Raw genomic sequence first — 22,849 nt, 5'->3', positions numbered from 1 at the left:
TGCAATGGCTCGTTTCATTATCAGAGAGACGTGTTTTAACAGTGCATTGCAGGTAAAATTCATGAGCTTCTGTTTGAAAATAGCTGAAAGAATTCGAGTATATGTTCGACATGACCATGCTGAAAACGCAATAGGAATCTGTCATGGTTATGGAGGTTTAAGAAGACAAAGAAGCATCTCAAAACAGTAGACATGATTGGGAAGGAGCAATTAACCTTTTGGAGAGGTTTAATGGCAACATTAGTGTCATTAATGGCCTTTCTCCAGTGTAGCTTTTGTTCCGGCTAATGTTTTAGGTGTAAGTACTAGACACGGATATGTGTGATTTCGATCTAACATAGATCAGAAGGTTTTCTTTGCACATCAGATAGTTAAACAGACCCTTGCATATATGTATATTCATCTACATTTGATCCTGGAGAGTTGACTAAGGATCAGAAGACATCAAGCTCTGATCAAACTTTAAATGCCTGTGTTGAGGAATATAAGTTCAGACTTCTTACACTTGTTCTCAATATTCACAATGCAGGTGTCTGTGACAATGGTGAATCTTCTACAAAACATTCACATTTTAGACTTCATTTGCCAAACCCATAGCATAATGATTAACATATACGATGTACTTTTAAACATCATAATCTCTATATGATAACAAGCCATTGCAGAAGACAACAATACCATACGTGAGAAGTCAACAAATATCTTAATTAAACTAACTCAATGAAAGCTTTAGACTTCAAAATTGGAAAGGGGCCGCGCGAACGCAGGCCCCCGCTGCAACAAATTATGACGTAGGCTCTCCCAACATGAGGAGACCTTAGGGGAGCACCCCTCCTGAGTGCAATGGAGGTCACTACCCTAGGCCATGGATCTTCCTGATCACCCATAGACCCCGTCCAGGTAAGTATATTATAATGTGGGAGCTTGCCTTTTATTTATATACCTAGCGCTTTGCTACATTGCCATCATCTAGCCGTGTGGGATCTGTGGTACACTCAGTTAGTCTCTTCCCAATGCATATAGTTATGGTTTTTTGCTGTCATTGTTTTCCTCTTTAAAAGGTAAAAAAGAACTGTGATTAAGCTACACTAATACTACATATTTAATAAGCACGAAAATAATATAAGTAATGTATATTATGTTTAAGCATGAGATGTTCAATACACATAATGCATTCATGTTTATAATTTTGACAAATTTAATCATTTATATTTATATAATTAATTACTGGATCTAAATTATGTTTTCTTTGATATCTTCTCCAATATTGTAACATTGTTTGATGAAAAGAAACTTGGAATGGCTTAAAAAACTCGTCCTTGAAGCTACCTATATTAGTTCCATTTCCAATGATAATTGTTGTTTTGGATTAAAGTGTCGTTGAACCAATGAATTTGAATTGTAGTGGCATACAGTTGAATCAATTACCAGTTGTCTTATTTTTTTTACATGGACAATAACATGTTGAAAATAAACATGATTGCAACAGGAACCTGCCATCGTTATGGAGGTGAAGGATGGAAAAGAAGGTTCTCGAAACGATAGACATGATTGGGAAGAAGCAGTTAAGCTTCGAGGGGTTTAATGGTCTATATCAGACAATCCAAGCACGATTTTTCCATCGACTGCAACATTTATAAAGTGGTGGTCAATAATGGTCTTTCTGTAGTGTAGCTTTTGTTGCTAGATGGTAATATCTTAGGTGCAAGTGCTAAACACATATTAAATAGTCGGAACATTGGTGGATCTTTTCAGCTTTTACTGCAAACTCCTGCAGATCCGGTACATTTGGGATATCATTTCCCCAACCCAGACCAAACAACATAAACAAAAGCTCCCAAATGAAAGATTGTAGGCAGAACACCAATTACAAAAGATTGTGATCAGTAAAATCCTTAAAACTTAAAAATTGGGTAGGGGCCGCGCGAACGCAGGCCCCCGCTGCCACAAATTATGACGTAGGCTCTCCCAACTTGGGGAGACCTTAGGGTAGCACCCCTCCCACGTGCAATGGAGGTCACTACCCTAGGCCATGGATCTTCAGGATCATCCATTGACCCCGTCCAGGTAAGTATGTTGTCAAGTAGCAGCTTGCCTTATATTTATACTCCAGCGTTTTGCTCCAATACCATCATCTAGCGGTGTGGGAGTTATCATCTCAGCTGGCAACAGCCCTCTTTTAAAGCATCTCTAATCACAATGATTTGGTTTTTCTGTTATTATTTTCCGCTTTTAAAAGGTAAAAAGGAACTGGTTAACACAGTAGATATATAATAAGCATATTTAATAAAAAATTATATATGAAAATATAAAGTTTTAATTGAAATTATTAATATTCTTTGTATCTTATGTTCAAGTCTCTTTATAAATTTTAATATAATGGAGGTATTAGTACAATATATTTAATTAACACGAAAGCAACTCACTAAGTAAGGTAATAAATACCCTATAAAATGTTTAAACATGAGATGCTCCATACACATTGCATTTATTTCTGTACTACCACATATTGCATTTAAGTTTATAATTATAACACATTTAATCATTTATTTTATATTTATATTTAGGCCTCTATAACATTGTTTTTGGTACCAATTTTTAGGTAGAAAAATGTTGTATATTTTCACCTAAGACCACTACATTAGACAAGTAAAGAGAGTCCAATAAACAGAGATTTTGAGTATTTGTTTTTAATTAATATTGAGAAATATCTAATCGAACTCGACCCAATCTTCAAGACAAGCCTGGGAAATAACTAAACAAGTTCAACCGAATCAGCTCAAGCAATTCAAATTTTCACCTCAAACCAAGCTCGAGACTTAAAAGCAAAACTTGATTAAGCTAGTATTGAGCTTTGAGACCTGCATTTCAAATCAAACTTGAGCTCTAATCTTAGCATATATAAAACGATCCCATCGCCCTAACGTGACGGTGCTTCGACTTCACATCTCCCAAAATCTTCATTTAGAAGCCTGTGGTGATGCCCAAGCCGGAAAGTCCATGGAATTCACCTACAAATTCCTCACTTTCAACTGTGGTATTGTATGAATTTAGAATGGGGGTGTTTCAAATAGTACAATTACAAAGTAACCAACAAAAATTATCAACGGCAACACATAATTAGAAATTTTGTATACCTTTCAATTATAGCTTTCCTTTACTGTATCTAATCTCCCAAAGCTCAACATCGTCTCCTCGGTCATATCCTCCCACATACTGTGGAATTTCTGCAACATCGATACATTTACCCATAAAACAAGGCAAGGAACCGAGCTCAAGGCCTTCACATTCTGCATCATTCAATGTAAAGATACATCAGGAATAAAACCCAGAAGACAAGAAACTTATGGCGGCATGTACATTTTTTGCATTGTAATATACCTACCACTGTCATCTTTCAAGTAACTTCTGAAATTTAAATAACCATTTGCTACAACATCAAGATCATCAAGACTGAAGTTGTAGCGTTTTTCCAGTGCCAAGTATAACACCTGAAAACCACAGGAATGCACACGATGATAGTCCTATTGATATATGGGGAACCTCAAAGAACATTATCTAAGCAGATGAGAATGAGGACTAACACACATGTGAACAAATGAGATAAGCATAGAATGTAATCCGCAATCACTACAACTTGGTAGAAACCTTATCATATATTAACTAGTATAGGTAACAGAATTCAGCCCGTTGCCTAAAAATGCACAGGCAACTGAAATCCATCCAGATATAACATCTGATGTGGATAAGTCTCAGCGGAACAAGAAAATTTTCATTAAGTTCATGATCTCCCTTTGAATTTTCTTCCTATGGTAACATGTTCAATCATCAGCTTTGCAAGAAAACTAACTACGGGGTTAATCCAAAAACCTAAATCATGTGACATATACAAAAACAGCAGATAATGACACTCTTTAGTAAAATCCGCTAGTGTATTATTACCTACACCATGTACTGGTATGCGACCATTTTAACAATGTTAACCAACCTTTTCAGACCCTTGCGACATTATTCTCTCTAAGATACCAAATAGCGCATCTGTAAGATCATCACTGTAAATGACATCAGCAGCTAAAAGCAGAGAAGCTTTCTGGACTTCTTCAAGTTCTGAGGAGCTCCATGAAAACCTGGATTTAACCATTTAAAATTTAAAGGGCTGAGCTCTTATCTCCTCCATGGAATAAGTACATATCATAAATGGAAATAATATAAATACTTCTATATCTTAAAACAAGTCCAGCAATGAAACCAAATGAATCACCTTTCTTGAGTTGCCAGGTCTGAGCTAACTTTAGGAGGCCAAGGGTGAGTCCAATCAAGTTCACGCACATAAACTACTTTCTGATGATTAAGGACTCCAGAATTAAGTTGAACATTCTTAAGACAGTTTTCGAGGATTTGGTCACCATGGTCTGTCAGCAATAATGCATAACCTAAGTAGCTGAAGCAATCGGGTGTAACAGGTAATCTGAGTAAGGGCTTGTTTAGTAGTGCTTCAAAAAAGCACTTTTGGCTTGAAAATCACTTTTAGAAGAAACAAACTGCTTTTGGCTGAATTTTTTAGCTTTTGAAAAGTACTTTTGAAAAGGAGAAGCTAAAATTTTTAGCTTTTTCTCCTCCAAAAGCACTTGTGGTGCTTAATTACTTTTTCACCCCTCCAACAACATGGTACTTTCCCTTTTTTTTTTCTTTATGCTTAATTACAAATGTGTTAAAATTATTAATTAAAAATAAAAAAAAATTAAAATAATACAAATGTGTTAATATCTAATTACAAATATTTAATGATTATATTTAAAATATAGTTTATATATTCTAATTAAATTTTATAAATAATTAATATTTATGGCTTAAAAATATTTTAAATTTATATTTCATATATTAAAATATTAACAACAAGTTATAATAAACTATTTTTATATTCTTACTAAAATATAATAATATTAATTAATTTGAACATTATTTAAATGCATATTTGTTACTTGATAATACTATGTCTAAAATGGATATTTATTTCTTAAAAGCACTTTTTGACAGCAATGCTAAACACTCAAATCTTAAACTAAACTTTTTAAAAGTCAAAAGCACTTTTCCACAGCACTTTTCAAAAGCATTGCTAAACTAACCCTAAGCCAAAGTGACAAAGCAGCATGACAGATAAATCAGAGTGGGTCTCACCTGTTAAGAACACGGTCTTAGCAGCATGCGCAAGCAGCATGCCTGCAAGCCCTGGTAAAGACAGTGCAAAAAATTCCTGTCATACCAGATGTAATAATGTTTCAGATATGGCCTCATTAGATTGTTCAAGCTAGACAATGAACATGACACGAAACACACAACAAAAAAATTTCCCAAAGAGAAGTTTAGGAAATACATGGACAGGGAATGGAATTAGAGTTTTCTCATTCAATAAAATTGAATTTACTAACAAACACAAAGCAACTGACTTGTACACTAATGCAATTACGAGAGAGTTAACCAGCGAGCACATTTTGGTTTAGAATTTCTCAGTCAGACACATTAGTAAATCAAGAAACATAAGTCAATATTCTTCAAAAGCCTAATATTCAGCATTTTCAACAACTACATATGCATGTTATGACTCCCCACAAGCAACTGATTTGTACTCTAATGCAATTAAGAGAGTTAACAGATTCCAGTTGAGAATTTCTCAGCCGGATACATTGGTAAATCCAGAAACATAAGTCAATCTTCTTCAAAAGCCTAATACTCGCAATTTCAACAACTAAATAATTATGTTAAAAACTCCCCACAAGCAACAAACTTGTACACTAATGCAATTATGAGAATGTTAACATAGCCAGCAAGCACATTCTACTTGGGAGTTTCTCACCTGGATAGATTCGTAAAATGAGAAACATATGGAAAACTTCTTCAAAGACCTAATACTTGGCAATTTCAGCAACTAAATATGTAAGTTATGACTCACCACAAGAAGGTTCAAAAACTTTCAAATTTCTAATCTGAATAAAATTATGGCAACTTTACCGCATTAAAATCTATATGTAATTTTAGTATTTAATTTATATTTCTTAATCTCTGAAAGGACTAAGGTAAATGATCACTTAATTTAATTTCACTCAAAGACCATTTGGGGAAAGCTCAACTTTGATAACTAGCATGGTAACTTGCGGACCAGGACACTCTCCCCCCACTTACTATGTCGATGCCCTCATCAACATGGAGCCACACCTTTAGAAACCTTGTTGCATTGAGTTGACGTTTCTGTTGCAAGTCCATCTTGGGCCCTCAAGGCCTAAGATTATGATCCATTCAACGCGCATTGGACATAGACTCAAATTTGATCTCATCTCAATCGCTGGTGTAGTCTCGTATATGCCCATTCCTCCACCAAACGCTCAGACTCAATGCCACAACACATAATCATCAAGTTACGACCTTGAGGAACCCTCGCTGGTATGACCCTTTGTCGACTGAATATTACCATGTCTTTGATACCTAAAGATGCACCCCAGGGATTTAAATTGCGGTCGCGGTCGCGTTTTAGGTCGCATTGCGTTTATCGCGGTTGCGGACATAACGGATGCTATTGCGGTCATTGCAGGTATCGCGGTCGTGAATTTTACATTACTTATTGTGTATTGCGGGTATAGCGGGTTTCGGCAGTAGCGGTTTCGGACGGTGCCGTTACCGCTATATAACGGCCGCTATTTCGGTAACGGACCGCTATTTAAATCCCTGATGCACCCCTCTAGATGTGGCACCAACTGCACTCTTATGGCATCCGGTTGGATGCGTCCCTCTGGACGTGGTTTATGCCAACCACTCCTTGTGGCACCAAAACTCAAGTTCTCAACATAGGAAATTTAGACACATGGTCATCCCCAACTTAGGCCCTCTCAACCCCTCTATGGTCACCCCACAAGGTGTGGCCATCTTGGCCAACCGTGACACATGTGGCACCACCACTCTAGCTTGATCTCAATTTCAGACTTTGATGCTCATTCACGCAAACTCTGGCACGCTGCTCGTTTCTTCGTACAATCTCACAGGTTGCTTTAATAAACACGAACAAGACACCCTCACTTGTTCTCTTGCTCAAGCTCTCAGACTCAATAACCCTTCAATCAGCTCTAGCTCAAAACTTGGTGATGCTTGGACTAGCTCCACAAATTTCATGTAGTAGTAGCTCATCGTGAATAAGGGCATCCTAAGCCCTATCCAAAACACAAGGATCCATCAATCCACTTATGGTCCTCCGACCAACTCAAACTCAAAGGTCCTCCGACTCATCTCGACTCAAACTCATGGCTTGCATCTGCCTTGCTCGACTCAATAGGTTCGTTGACCTGCACAACACAAAATACAAAATTGGCTTACCATGCCATAATCTTGAATGGTCCTCTGACCATTTAATCTCGCTAGGCCTTCCAAGCCTATCTTGATCGCAATGGCCCACTGGCCAACACAGATGGAGCTTGCAACCACTCCAACACTACCTAGGCGCACTCTTGCACTACTCAGGTGCCCTCAAACTCAATTTCCTCAAGAGGACACTTCACTTGCTCCAACGTTTCTCAAGTGCACTCTAGCTTGTTGCCTCTAGGAGCATTCATTGGCTCCAGCACTAGTCAAGCGCTCTCGAACTCAATTGCCTCAAAATGAGCATTCACCTGCTCCAACGCTACTCAAGCACACTTGAATGCTACTCAGGTTTACTTTGACACTACTCAAGCACACACTTGCTCATATCCCCGCTGAGGCTCTCCTACACCAAAATAAAGGTGCACTCATTAGTCATTTATGTCCCTCAAGACTTACACGATACAACGTGTGCCCCATTTCACAATTTTTCTCTTATCTCAATAGGCAACTCAAGCCCATGCAAGCCAACACCATCCACTAGGTGAGGAAAGACTCTAGTACCTTCAACTAGGCAACTAAGAGCCTACTCAAGGCCTATTCTCAACTAGGCCAAAAAACCCACGATTTGTCTCAAGGTTTCCCCACAAGCCATCACAACGCATTCATGTTAAGGCTACTATCGAGCCACTTGTTTTCCACAAGGCTTCTCAAGCCAATTCAATTGCATCTCAAGGCTACTCAAGCCAACTCAATTGCATCAAGGCTTATCCAAGCCATTAAGGAAAACTTCTTCAAAGGCCTAATACTTGGCAATTTCAGCAACTACATATGTGCGGTATGACTCCCTAAAAGGTTCAGAAACTTTGAATTTCTAATCTGAATGAAATTATAGCAACTTTCCCATATTAAATGTATATTTAATTTTAGTATTTAATTTATATGTCTTAATCTTTGAAAGGAATTAGGTAAATGATTACTTAATTTAATTTCACTCAAGACCATCCAGGGAAAGCTCAACCTTGATAACCGGCATAGTAACTTGCAGAGATTCAACACATAAACACATGCTTAACAAATAGCACTGGTATTTACATTTTTTTAAGCACTAAGCACATAATATACCTGTTCCAGCACCAAGCTCTAAAGAGACAATGCCATGGAACTCCATTGAAGTGCACATCTTATGTAACACAAAATCTGACAAAATTAGTTCGGCATTCCATACCTAAGAGGCGAAAACGGATTCAAAAATTACAAAATTTAAAGCCTTTGCTTGTAATACCTATGTTAATGGCTTATAAAATGGAGTTATAAACAACATAAGAAAGGAAGGATCACCTGCAAACCAACACTAGGAATGGGTGAAGTGATATTATGCTGGATTTTCATAGTGAAACAACGCCGAGAAATCTCTGCAAATTAAACAGAGATAATTAAAAAATAAAGACAAAATAAAAGCTTCTTCGAGGTTATCGAAGTTACTTGGTTACTTACGGCGTCTTCTTGGTAAAATCAGGTCGCCATCTTCATCGAAGCTAATTTCTTGGTCCGTACAAGATTCCTCTTCTTTGAACAGTCCATTAAATCTGCTGGATTCAACTCCTATATAAATTCAAAATAAAATTAAAAAGCTCTAATTAACTGATTTGTTTTATGTTTAAATTTAGAAGAAAATCAATACCAGAAGGCAGGCAAATGGTGAAGCGGGAAATGTGAGGACCGCAGATGCCAGGTGGACATCCCAGATGGACCTCGCTCATAACTTGTTCCCGTTCCTCCTCATCATCCTTTGAATCTCCACCGTTCATTTTACTCAATATAAGCTGTTCTATTTCCCGACGTAGATGAAAGCGGCGGCCCTGGTGGCAGTTGTGGAGCCGACGATATTATTCCGGTTGTCCGGTTTTATAATTTGGAAAAAAAGTAATGAAGAACCGATGTTGTCTAAACGATGATTTCTGCGTTTTGGTTAACAAAAAAGGAAAGTAGAAATAGAGCTCGCCAAGGGGTGGACTACCTGTTCGGCCCCTTAGGCCCAAGTTGTCCAGCCCAGGTATTTTTTATTTGTCTATTTCCGAGTTTATATTTTTATTTAAATTAAATTTAATATTTATAACCAAATCATTTTAATTATTTTTTCATGTATATATAAAATCAAATGTCAAAAGTACTAGAAAGAATGACAATGTTTTTTAGTAGTATCCTTTTAAATCAACTGTTAAAATAAAAATGAAAAAAAAATACTAATCTATCGTTGATCATGTCATGTAAAATTTTTATTAAGAAACACGAGTTAATCTTTTAACTAATTCAGCCGGTTTCAGCATTAAAAATGAGAAACTGATTTCCTAGACAAAAAACAACATATTCTGTAACCGATTTAGCAAGTTCCAAGTTATCGATACAATTTCCTATATTTTTTATATGACTTTATTGAACATCTATAATTTCTTTATTTCTGTCTTTTAACTCATTGATTTAAAAAATATCTTAAAGGATTTTACTATAATAAGATCACACCTTAACTGTTTTCTGTTCTTGTTGTTGAATTTAGTTATATATTATTTGATATCAAATGAGATATTAACATTATTGATAAAAACTAAAATTGTACGAACTTGAACGTTTTAGATTCGAGTTTTACTATATAAATACTATATATATGTGTACGCTAGTTAGTTTAAATAGTTTAATTTAAATTAATTTATTCATTCCAATACTTCTAATTGTTATTTCTAATTAAATTTTAGAAAAAAATCCTCTTAGTGGCAAATTAGGGGACTTAAGAGTTCTTACACCATAACAAGTACCCTAATTATTATAATCAAGTTTAGGGTATCATTTTCTGTAAAAAAAGAAAAAAGTTTAGGGTATCATTTTATTTAAAAAGAAATAGGAGATCCTTCAACAAGTTCTTGAATTAGTGGAAAATTATTATCTTGTAAAAAATGAAAGCTGGGTTGAAATCCCAGCAACCATATACCTTATCTCTATTTATCGAAATGTCAAAAATTGTTGTTACTCTTTGTATTTTAATAAAATATAAGTTTTAGCTTATGTACTTTAAAAATTAAAATTTTAGTCTTTATATTTTTTTATTTGGAAATTTTAGTCCAATTATTAAAATTATTTCTCATCAAAATTTGTCAATTTAGAATTTTGATTAAGATTTCCTCGTATGATGGTGTATATGATTGATAGAAAATGAACATATTAATATGAAAAATTTAACAGAAACTATCCATGACTATAATGATTGCATTAAGATTTTTAAATTGAAAAAAGTAAGAGCATTGAATATTTTACTTTTAAAGTATAAGTACTAAATTTCAAATTTTATCAAATTATAGAGATTAACAACAAATTTTAACCTTATAAAAAAAAAGTTTAAGATATCCTCTCATTTGCAAGTTAGTTGTTAGAACTGAGCCATCATTGTATTTGAATTTAAGTCCAATAAATAATTAGTGAGTCAACATGTAAATCAAACTTGAAAGTTCTCATTCCATTATTAGATTGGATAATCAATTGCGTGAATAAAAATATTTAATTTCTAAAAACACAACGCTAATTGGGTTAAATTCTTGTTGTGCCTTCAAATTGTCTATTTTTACTAATTTGATATTTACAGAAAATCTTTTATTACTGTAGTATCTGAAGTTGTCAATCCTCATTAGTCAATAATGACATAACTTGCTAGAAAAGTATCAAGTGGCACATATGTTTATTATATAAAATAACTTAAAAAACTTAATAAAAAATTAATCTCTTCGTAGAGATGCGAGTTGAATTATCAAATCTTCATAATCTGGTAACTTAGGATGCACATGCTTACTTAATATACCTAGTTGAAATGAGGGGACTCGATTGTGCCTTCTTCCCGTTGTATCTGTTGGAATTATTGGAGTTCCACATGGAGGAGACCTTGAGCCTTCATTGGTCTCATAAGCTAATGGTTTTGTGTTACCAAAATGCATATTTTTTTCATATTCCTTTTCACCATTTTCTTTAGTTGGACTCATACTTGCAACCCCACCAAGTGATTCCTTTCGTTTCATCCTAGTTAATCTTGGTTTACTTTTATTAGTTGAGTTAGTGTTATTACCAATTGGTCTTGTAGGCTTCTTGATGTTGTCATTAGTATCATTCTCATCAGCACCAAAATTTTTGGTGTTTTGGAAGGTATCATGCTTGGTATCAAGCAACTTGTATCCATCATCAACGTTATCGTTTAAGGACTTATGTTGGGCATCATTCTGCAACAAAAAATCGACGTAGAAATTGTAAGAATATACAATTATTTAATATGATTAAATACTTTTCATTTGGTTAAGATGGAGGATGAAGATGAATCGAGAAGTTGCAAATATTATGATTTGAATTTCTAACTTATTAGATGTCATTTTTTTAATAATTCCTTTACATTTACATTTAAACTTGGTAGACTTATATTTGATTCATATATATATATACTTTTGGAAACTTTTGAGGATATGTCACTATTATGTTCATTAAATTATACATTATAAGTACATCACATATAATACCTTTTAACTAAAAAAATCTATTGTAAACAATAAACAATAGATAATAATTTTTATAGCATTAAAATCTTTAAAAATCGTTATCAACTCATGTTTCATAATGTTATACCTCTACCTCGATTAAGACATGTGGCAACACGAGAATCAACCGGAGAGACTTGCGAATAATTTCCCTCGCCTTATATCGTTCGGATGGTTGTTTAATAACCAACCACCCGTGTGCTTCTTACCATCCAAGAGAAGGATCATTCATCCTTAATCACTTGATTGAACCCTCGATTAGGCCACCCGCTATTAACGAGTGCGTTTTCCTCATGAGGTGACTACTCGGGAACCATGATCTACCAATAAATACCCCCACAACACAACATAGAGGGGGCTCTCTCTTTTCCTCCCATCAAATCCTAAGATGCCAAGCCATCATCCTCTCCTCTCCATCTCTACTTTTTGGCTTTCGGCCTTGGCGTGTATGAGTCGGCCTTTCTTGGTATCACCCTCCTCTCCTCCTTCTCCACTTCCGTTGATACTATGTATCAACGCATAACATGCAATATTTTACAAGGTTCTAGATAGAAAGGCTTACTTGCTCCATTTGAGGTGGCTTAAATAGTTTTTGTTCCAAAGCTTTGGGGTCCCATTCAATAGAAAACTCTTGTGCTATGTCGTACATCAAAAGAAGTTTCATCTCCTTTGTAGGAGGTTCTGCCTTTAGCTTAACCACAAACTATATAATAAGAAAATTATCTAAATTAGTACTTAAAAATATATAATATTCTTAAGAATAATGAGTATTGTTGTTTGAACTGGACTAGTTGAACCAAATTAAAAAAGGTTGAATTTGAATCAAATTTTTTAAACTGATGAATAAATGACCTAACTAGTTCGGCTACCGATTCAATTTTAAAACCACAACATTTTACACAACTTGAAGCAATTATTTTTATTAATTACCTCTTGATTTAAATAGGGTTCTAAGGAATTTCCATATTTCTTGGTAAATAAAGCTCTTAGTTCACGTAGTTCTGGCAAATCAGCAAATCTAGCTGCAGCGTATATCAGAGATGGTATTGCTTCTTTGCATTCCTCAGGACATTCTCTGCATAATAGTAAATGTATATTAAACACTAGATTAGTATTACTATTTTGAAAATTGATCTCGAAAAAAGTTTTCATTCTAAAAGGAAAGAGTTTTAAAAAAAGTGAATGATTTATTTAGTCCTCCAACTTAGTAAAACTAGTTATTTTAATTCTTCAAATTTTTTGGTCTTTTTTAGTCCTTTAAATATTCGTATTTGTCATTTTAACTCAAAATGAATGAAAAAATTAATCTACTATTAAATATTTGATGTGGCGCCAAGTATGAATAATAATAAAATGACGTGGCATTCCACGTGTGAAAAAAATTTGTGTTTAATTTCATGTAGGAGAAAAAGGGGATTAGGGTAATTAAACCTGAAATCTGAAAACCTAATAAAATTAAACAAAAAAATTTTCCCGAAATCAATTATAACAATCAGAAAAAAAAAACCCTCACCTTGAATTGAATCAAGAATTAATTTGGTATTTGTAGTTTAAGAATAGAAAATTGATTCCATAAATTTGAATCTCCAGCACACTATCACTATTTATCTTCTACTTTTATGCGAAAATAATAAAATATATTTTTAAGCGAAAGGAATAGGAATTTTAGGGTGAAAACAAACATTTTCCTTATCCTGTACTTTTTGAAATGGTGGGTATTTTGTATTTCTTTTATCAAAGCACTTGACAAAAGGTATTAATTTTGGGTTTTTTAAAGAAAAAAAAGTTGATTTTGTAAATAGAAATGAAGTAGCACAAATTCCAGAGTCTAAAATAAAAATACCTCTTCTTTTGCATGATTGAAACATGCTTTGAGATGCACTCTGTAAATTGCATTATGAAATTGTAACATTCTGTTCTGTTTTGCTCAATCAGAAGGCCATCTGCCTGTTTTAAATTCCGCACCCAAAACAAAACATTAATTGATGTAAAATCATTTTTGCTAATATATAAATATTTTTATAATTTTTTATAATATTTTGACAATTCAACCATTAAATTTATATGATATACTTGTACTTATCATGCATATTTATGATTTAGTTATTTTCAAATTTTCAAATATATAAATTAATAATAATTTAAATTTCATATTTATAAATATTAAAAACATGAAACCAATATATAATAAAACAGTTTTTTTATCAAAGAGTTTAAGTTTTTTTTTCTTTAAATCTTTTAAAACTTATAAAATTAAATCAATTTTTAATTCAATTGATTGTATTAACTGCATATCACATGAAAGATAAGAATATATGCATTTCACATATTATCAGTTCGAACAAACTATTGCACTGCATATATCACAAGTCGATCCTTACAACTCAAACCCAATGGCATAAATTAAGGTTAAATTTGGATGGACGGTGCAATTATTTACGGTTAGTGTAAAAACAATGGTGGTAATGAGATTAGATACTATAATGATATTATAGTGTGTGACAAAAAAGTAAATTAAATATACCACACTGCCTCGCCGTCCATCTAAACTGACCCTTAATTGAAGAATATTGAAAGTGGTGTGGCAAGAATATTAGAACATAATGGTAGCAACGCCCATAATGTGCTTCCTTTAGTCTTCAGCAACAATTTCGAATATTCTATCACTAGCAAATGAGTTAAAATTATCCCTTTTTTTTTCCACAATTAGATTAAAAATTTCGAAAAAGAATAAAATAATTTTATTTCCAATTTTGATAAAACACAAACACGATGAACTTACTTTTAACTTTTATTTTCATCTTTTATCATTTTCCCCCTTATTTTTTTATTGTTTCATTAAAACAAAAGCCATTAAATTGAGTGATCTAGGAAAATAATTTGCCTTCTCTTTAATCAAATATGAAGTATAAAGTGGAAATGTTTTGTCGAGGTGCATAAGAAAGCAATTTACATAAACACTCATCAAAGAATCTTATATTTACATTTGATGAAATTTAAATTCAGACCCTATAACATATAGACATTATTATTAAGTAAGTGAATTATCACTTGAGTTGGCTATAAGACAAATGGTAGCATATTTATCCAACAATATTTTATATACACAATGTACGTGGTTTCTTCCTCAAACACCCCGACAAGAGACTCCTCTTTAAACACGTTATCTCCCCTACAAAATAATTTTTGTTTTATATTTTCAAAATTTTCGCCCAAAAAGATGAAAAGGAAAAATAAGTATTTCCTAAAAAGAAAAAGAGGAAGTAAAAAACTTACTAGAATTTAATGAAACTCACTTAAAGCAAACAATGGAAGGATTTTCCATCACATATATACTTAAAGGCAAACAAAAATTTGGAAATTAATAACAATTATCAAACTTAAGTTTTAGGCTTTGAAAGCAAAAAAAAAAAAAGGGTTTATGCATTAATTAATTATTAAAAGAAAAGCCAAAAAATATTTTTTAAAAATAGATAATTACCCTACAATAAGCATCGTAAAGAAGGCCATTTTTGAGAAGCATAGCAATATCGTTCTTCATATACTTCTCCATTGAATTTCTCTTCTTCTTTATAGTCTCGACTCTAAGCTTATTCTTCTTCGTTTTCGATTTGCTATTCCAAAATTCAAAATTTAAAAACAAAAGATCAAAACACCATAATTTAATTCAGAAATTGAAAAAAATAGTAAGAAAAAAACATTTATCTGTTTCGTATCTAACCATTTTGCAGAGAATTTTGGCTTCAAACAATAGTCAAACATCTTGAAAAACAAAAATCGAAAAAAATGTATGTGTGTCTGTGTGTGTGTGTTTTTTTTTGAAGAACGAAAATTTTACGTTACTATATAGGAAGATTTGTGGTCAAAGTTGATTTTCTAGTTACTCTTAGAAATTACGTGTTGGTATGTTAAAAAGTATTTATTCTTTTCTTTTATTTTAGGAATAAGAGAATAATGAAAGAGCTAAAATAATTTGTCTATCAATAGTAAAGAAAATACTAAAATAGAAATAATTTAAGAGGTTTCAAAAAAAATAATTAGTTTAAGCATCTTTAAATAGTGGAAAGAAAAAAAAGAAATTAAACCAATATATGTAGCTAAAATACTAAAATAACATAGAATTTATGTTTGGGGGTTCTAAAATAATATATGAAAATTACAATTTTTAATAAAAACAATTACCTCTTTTTAACTACTGTTCCCTTAAAATTGGGGTTAATATATCTTTTGGTACCTATATTTGGTTTCAATATTCAATTTGGTATCTGAACTAAATAACATCATATGATCCAATAAATATTTGACACGTGTGCTTTAGTAAAAATATATAGGTACTTAATTGGGACAAAAGAAAACATTAAGTATAAAATTGAATATTAAAGTCAAATGTAGGTACTTGTATGAGAAAAAGAAAAGCTCAAGTATCCATTAGAAAAAACTTAGGTACCAAACTGAACATTGAAGCCAAATATAGGTATCTAATAGTATATTAACCCTAAAAAAATACTGTTAATAATTACAAAGATGAAAATTGGCAATATTAAAAAAAATAATTTACATGAAAGAAAAGTGGAAAAAAAAAAAGAGCGGCGGAGGCTGCTTTTCTTTATTCAGTATTTGGTAATTTCAGGCAGCAATTAGTCACGCGCAAGGCGCGTGCAAATTTACTTTCTCTATTTATACGGGCATCTTAGTTGATTCCCAAATGCTCAATAATTGTGTTTTTAGGGTTAGGGCTCTTTATTTTCTCTGTTCATCAGTTTCTTTTTATCTCTTCGAATTTTCATTACAGACCCTGATCCTAAACTCTCAATCATGTCTTCCAAGCAAGGTAAACTAAATCTTATTCGAAGATCTGGATTTTTCCCCAATTTTGATTCTTCAAATTTATGAACAGAATTTTTTTCCCTTTTTTGTGATTCCTGTAATTTTCGAAGGTTTTGATTTGTGTATTTTTGGGTTTTTTTGAAGGTGGCAAAGCAAAGCCTTTGAAGCAACCTAAATCTGAGAAGAAAGAATATGACGAGGTATTTTGATTATATATATTATTAAAGAAACTTAATTTGTTTCAAGATCTGATCTGCTGGTAAATGTTAAATCGCGACACCGTTAATTCTAAATCTGTTTTTTTGGTTTAATTATTTCAAAATTTTAAAATCGGGAGAATTTTGATAGAGAATCGAAAGATAATCATGTTATCCTTATGGAATTTGTGCTTTTTCATATTGTGAATTGTAATCTGCTCAATTTCAGGATTCAATTGTTTTTTTTGTGATATTAGGGTAAATTATTCTATTCTTTTTCAGTTTTGTTTTTTTTTTCCGGATTAAATTGTGCGCTCATGGTCTAATTTTATTGTTGAAGATCTTGTATCTTCCCTTAATAATCTTGTTGATTTAATCATTGTTTTGAAGGCATTTTCTAATACCGGTTTATTTATTTTTATTATGCCAGCATGATTTGGCTAACATTCAGAAAAAGAAAGAAGAAGAGAAGGTCAGATATAGGGTTTTTTATTCATTTGCTGTTTGTTTATTCCTTTATCTTCTCTGTCACGAATCGCCAATCTGAATTTTTCTTTTTGATGTGCAGGCCCTTAGAGAGCTGAGAGCAAAGGCATCACAAAAGGGATCATTTGGTGGTTCTGGTCTTAAGAAGAGTGGCAAGAAATGAGGTTCTTAAAAACCTGAGCTAAACCGAACTTATTGAGTCATGTCTTGGGATTAAAACATCTATTATGCTGATGTCTCTTGTTTCAATTGTGATAGTTGGGATGATTTGATGGTCTAGTTTCATTCTGAGTTTGCTATAAAAAACATTTGTGTGTAATTTCGTGACGTATAACTTAATAAATTCAAGTTCTACGTTTGTGTTTTTTGTCTATACATTTGTAAATCTCCTATTGTTGTGGTTCGCTATTGCTTCAATTTGGCTTGTGAATTTGATCCCTTCAGTATCCGAGACAATCGGCCCCTATTGTTTTCCTTGCTTCTTATGAATTGTCGTAAGATATGCATCTCATCTTTGAATGATTGGTTCTGATTTATGCGGTGAATCATGTATGAGTAGTTAGTTAGACTGTAGGTGTTCTCGACTAGCGAATTTTAACACCTAATGAGTGAGCATATATGGCTTTAAATGAGCCTTTAGCTTATGCGTCCTGACCCTGAGATGTTGATCAAGGGTAAAGGTTTAGAAATCTTTTTGGTTCTATCGTAAGTATAGTTCATGGACCTGAATCGTATTATGTTGGAAACTTGTGCTTTCCTTTTGTGTTCGATCTAATTTCTAGTCTTAACCCATTTGCATCTTCAATTCAATGTTTAGTTGGAATATAACCCTCTAAATACGTGGATAAACTTGAAAAAAAATTGATAGAAAGACTTTTTTGGTCCCTTTAAATTTGATATTGAGCAAATTGGTCTTTTTCAAATGAATGGAACAATTTAGCTCGTGTTAATTTTAGAAGTGAGCAACTTCAGTGTTTATCAATTTATTTTACTTTAGATTGGCATAATAATAAATTTAATTTTATATATTTTTATCAAATTGATCTTGATTTTGAAAAAAATTAACAAATTTATTAAAAATTTAATATTCTTATCGGTATGTTTTTAGGTTTTTGAGAGGGTTAAATTTATTATTATACCAATTAGAAGTTGGTAGAAAAAATGAAGGTTTTTTAATTTCAAAATTGATAGAGATTAAATTAATCAATTTTAAATTGTTTTGTGTTTTTGAAAGGATACAAGGTGCTCAATATTGATATTGGAAGAGACTGAAACTGTCTATTATAAAAAAAAAAAAGATGAAAGTGACCATGCAGAGCACAACCATTTTTGATACTCAAAACAGGAATCCAAATTACAAGAGAGAAAAATATTTAAATTGGTTAACCATCGTTCATCCATGTGATGTGAAGAACAAGATTAGAAAGACTACAAATAAAACAGAGCCTACATGGTTTTTATTACAGAACAAGACCAAAGAACAATCAACCTTTCTACCAGCTTATGTTACAAAAAACCAATCCCTAGTTTATTACTAATTGTCAAGACCTTCACCGTTAATTGATGATAGAATGGAGGAATCTACGGTAGGTTTTCTTTTTGGTGCTCCGATCAAAATTAGCTCGCTTCCAATCCGACGGACTCAACTAACACTCACAACTAGTTGATTTCTGAGGCCAACCACCGTCGACGACATCAATAGTTTCAGGAAGGTATCTTCGATTCATCGATAAAATAAGAACCGAACAAAGAAAATTAGCAAAACAACAATGTTGTTTATCCAATCTAATTTGTAGACTCAAAACAAGATTTAAGGCATTCTTGTATTCATGTATTTTGGTGCTCATGTGAACTACGTCTTGGTATCCAAGAACAGGGGCGAAGAAAGGGAGTAGGCAGGGCTCTGGCCCCCTAGATTGTTGCCTTAGATCCCCAAAAAAAATTTTAAAAAATTAAGTTAATATATGATATAATTATAATTTAGTCTCCAAAAATGTTAGAATTTCAATTTAAATCAAAGATGAAGTTATATTTTAACTTTTATAAAAATATACAACTTAATCTCGATTCCCTTGAAAATTATTTTGACTTTGTCCCTGCTCGAGAGCATATGTATGTTTGAGAAAAACACATGGTACTTACATTTCTTCTTCAGGTTCATTCTTGAGAGCATTTTTGGCTATACATTCAAATGCGGCATCAACATTGAATCCTTCTTTTGCTGATGTCTCGAAGTGCGGTATGTTTCCCTTTGAAACACACCATGCCATTGCCGTCTTTTCAGAAATCTTAACCACAAGGAAAAGTTGTCATTTAAGGCATTGAGTAAGCTAAACTCGGAACTTAGCTCAATTAGTTGATCCTGCCACTAAATTTAGAGTTCAAATTTCAACATATACAATCCTTTTTCTATACTTAAGTTGAGAATACTTTTGTACCAAATAAAGGCGCTAAGGAAACTAAATCCAAAACTTAGCTCAATTAGTTATGCAATCATACTTTATCTAAGGTTTTAATCTCAACATTTAAAACCTTTTTCCTATTTCGGGTTTGAGGCCTTGGTTTTATTAAAAAAGACACAAAGAACGTTGTGTTTGGGACTTCGGTAGCAACTTCGAGGCATTCAATAGATTTGAAATTTGAATCTCAAAAATCTCTAACCCTTTTTCGTTCTCATATACAAAATAAAAACTACTTAGGTCAGTTAAATTAAGCAATCGATCTTTAGAGTGACATTTAGCAAGTTTGAGGTAGCTGACTTTTAGAGTCGACAATTAACAAGTTCGAGATTGAAATCTTTTTTTTGATTGGTCCCCATATTGAAGCTTTCATAAACTAAAACAAGGCACTAAGAAAATTAAAACCTGAAGTTCAACTCAGATAATTCATCCACTCTCATTTTACTTTTTTTTATATGGAGACATAATTACTGTAGAAAGCTAGCTGAAAGAGTGAAAAACAATCAAACATCTTACCACTCGACTATTGCCACCATCAAGATCAACCTTATTTCCCAACACGACAAAAGGAAAGTTTTCAGGATCAGATGGAGTGGCCTAAAAAATAAAACGCACTAACGTCTCATTATTACAAATGAAAAAATTGAAGAAATCATAAAAAGAATAAATTTAAAAATAGGAACCTGAATCAAGAATTCTTCTCGCCAGTTGTTAAGATCATCGAAGGATTTGGCGACATTGACATCGTACACTAATACACAGCAATCAGCTCCTCGATAGAATGCTACCCCTAAACTTTGAAATCTTTCTTGCCCAGCAGTATCCCATATCTAACCACACACACGCACACAAATATTTTAGACCCTATTATTTTTTTAGTAATGCAATTTAATCCTTTCAATAATGCAGTTCAATATTATCAAACAGGGGCGAATCTCTGCAATTTATGCCCCCACCAATAATATTAAATTCTTTATAGACGTGGGTGGTGTGAGTTCAAATCTCTGTAATATTTTTATTATTTTTTAAAAAGAATAAAAAATAAAAATACCCTAGTAATAATATAACTTATTTAACTTTAAAAGTTAATTTAAATAAGTAAAATATTAAAAAAAATGATTTATTTAAAATAAAAGTTAAATTTAATATATAAAAAAATTTAGAGAAAATAAATTAAAAAAATTAAAAGATAGGGAGTAAAAGAATAATTAATGTAAGTGGTTGAAACAGATGATACCTGCAATGTGAACAATCTATCTTCAAATTGAATCTCTTTTGTCAAAAAATCAGCTCCTATTGTGGCTTTGTATTGATTATTGAATTTACGATTAACATACCTAATTGCAATCATATTAAAACATCGTAACTGGAAATTGAATATCCAAATTCAGATTTCAAGTTTCAGAGCTTACTGATTCATTAGAGATGTTTTTCCGACCCTAGAAATTCAAAGCCAAAAAGGAATTCAAATAATTATAATTTAAAATGGAAATACAACTAAATTAAGATTTAAAACAAAATGATTATAAACTTACCCACTGTCACCAAGAATTATCACCTTTAGAAGCATACGCCGACGAGAAGCCATGGAATCGGATTTCCAAACTTTACTGTTGCTTTTTTTGTTTTTGTAGAAAATTGTGAGATTTTATTTTTTTTAAATAAACAGTTCAGTGGTTAATTAATTTTCTTTTAACTTAATTTGCTTTCTTTTCCCCCTCTTTTTAGTTAAAGTGGTTAGATCATTTTTAAAAAAATATAATTTTTTTATTGAAAAATAATAAAGTTGTAATCTTAAAAATAAATTGATAAAGATATGCACGTTAAATTTTGGAAGGATACTTGAGTTGCAGAATTAGGCCCTTCAAGTAATCATTGTCGTAATATGACATAAGTAGATACGAGTAAGAAATTTGGTTAACTCTGAAGGAGAATTGGATTAGAGGCTCAATATGTTTGTCAGCTCATGGCCACCTATGGAGGCGGAATGGGCGAAGAAGGACCTGGCGGGTTGCAGTTTGGGATGTACCAACTACAAAATGGGTTTTTATTTATGACTCGTTATGCGTGAGAGTTACATGACAAATACGGAAGGGTTTAGAAGAGGAATAGTTGATAATGCTTCTTGTACTATATGTGGTAGCGGGCAAGAGAGCATTATTCATGTACTTCGAGAATGCATATATATGGAACCTGGCATCTCGGCAGCTTCATCGGATTGGATAGTTGAGAACATGTTGAAGAGGAGGAACAAACGAATGATTGACCTGAAGACACTTCATACGTGTACATCGTTGCTAGAAGCCTCTCATGGGCAAAACATTGCTATCCAGACGAATTGTAATGAGACCTCGAACAAATCGGAATGCAGGCAGATGGCCTATAGCACAAGTCGATGGTGCGGTCGGAACTAATAGACTAGCCAGAGTTGGTAGCGGGGTCTTGAGGGACAGTGTTGGTGGCTAGATTAAGGGGTATAACTGATGTGTTGGACGTTGCTAGGTGCAACAATATGCTTAATTATGTGTAAAATCATGTTGTCTTAGTTGTTACAACAACAACGGTACCAACTAAGTTAAAACTCAATCAACATATTTTACTTTATTAATTGGCTTTATATGTACATTCATTAGAGTTAACTTCATTAGAAATATCCATGAATCAGATTGAACTGTAACATGGATTTTATTCAAGTTTGGATCGAACTAAATCCAATCTAATCTGAATTATTTGAAGACTTTTTCATAATTTTAATTTAAATGAATCGAATTTAGTACATTGAACGATAGTTTAACCTATTGGAGTTGAAGTTTTTTTTTCGTGTTTAAATAATAAGTAACACTAATAGTATTTATTACATAATTAATATGATATATAATATAATATTGTAAAAAAAACTGCCTAACAAAATTTAAATTATAATTTATTGGTGGAGCATTTATTTTTCTATAAATAATTTGAATTCAAA

At 32.6% G+C, this 22,849-nt stretch overlaps 2 protein-coding genes, 1 long non-coding RNA gene and 2 other non-coding genes across 6 annotated transcripts; 1 reads left to right on the top strand and 4 right to left on the bottom strand.

Moving 5' to 3' along the window:
• Window positions 1-746: 746 nt before the first annotated feature.
• LOC121221403 (U1 spliceosomal RNA) lies at window positions 747-908 on the bottom strand. Its single transcript, XR_005918795.1, has one exon. It is a non-coding gene; the product is annotated as a U1 spliceosomal RNA (small nuclear RNA).
• A 1,005-nt stretch (window positions 909-1,913) lies between these two features.
• LOC121221402 (U1 spliceosomal RNA) lies at window positions 1,914-2,075 on the bottom strand. The gene has a single exon (XR_005918794.1). It is a non-coding gene; the product is annotated as a U1 spliceosomal RNA (small nuclear RNA).
• Window positions 2,076-2,664: 589 nt separating this feature from the next.
• LOC107891703 (methyltransferase-like protein 22) lies at window positions 2,665-9,312 on the bottom strand. 2 transcript variants are annotated; one of them, XM_016816567.2, is made up of 10 exons: window positions 9,029-9,312; window positions 8,842-8,949; window positions 8,686-8,759; window positions 8,470-8,572; window positions 5,179-5,229; window positions 4,262-4,412; window positions 3,989-4,127; window positions 3,386-3,491; window positions 3,138-3,290; window positions 2,665-3,011 (listed from the first exon to the last, which is right to left on the bottom strand). In XM_016816567.2, exons 1-9 carry the CDS (start codon window positions 9,153-9,155, stop codon window positions 3,145-3,147), a joined length of 1,005 nt encoding a protein of 334 aa, XP_016672056.2. In that variant the 5' UTR covers window positions 9,156-9,312; the 3' UTR covers window positions 2,665-3,011; window positions 3,138-3,144. The 2 variants fall into 2 exon arrangements, with proteins under 2 accessions (XP_016672056.2, XP_016672057.2); XM_016816568.2 differs by having other exon boundaries at window positions 2,665-3,032; window positions 9,029-9,304.
• A 7,178-nt stretch (window positions 9,313-16,490) lies between these two features.
• LOC107891704 (uncharacterized) lies at window positions 16,491-17,793 on the top strand. The gene is made up of 4 exons (XR_001682287.2): window positions 16,491-16,743; window positions 16,884-16,939; window positions 17,367-17,408; window positions 17,505-17,793. It is a non-coding gene; the product is annotated as an uncharacterized lncRNA (long non-coding RNA).
• LOC107891705 (ras-related protein Rab7-like) lies at window positions 17,672-21,542 on the bottom strand. Its single transcript, XM_016816569.2, has 7 exons — window positions 21,417-21,542; window positions 21,294-21,320; window positions 21,119-21,218; window positions 20,565-20,711; window positions 20,398-20,478; window positions 19,565-19,710; window positions 17,672-19,138 (listed from the first exon to the last, which is right to left on the bottom strand). The coding sequence occupies exons 1-7, from the start codon at window positions 21,467-21,469 to the stop codon at window positions 19,069-19,071; spliced, it is 624 nt and encodes a 207-aa protein (XP_016672058.1). The 5' UTR covers window positions 21,470-21,542; the 3' UTR covers window positions 17,672-19,068.
• Window positions 21,543-22,849: the final 1,307 nt, after the last annotated feature.

This window comes from Gossypium hirsutum, chromosome D09 (assembly GCF_007990345.1).
Source record: "Gossypium hirsutum isolate 1008001.06 chromosome D09, Gossypium_hirsutum_v2.1, whole genome shotgun sequence".
NCBI lineage: Eukaryota > Viridiplantae > Streptophyta > Magnoliopsida > Malvales > Malvaceae > Gossypium > Gossypium hirsutum.
The sequence above is the reverse complement of the archived record's forward strand: the minus strand, read 5'-3'. Positions and strand labels throughout refer to the sequence as shown.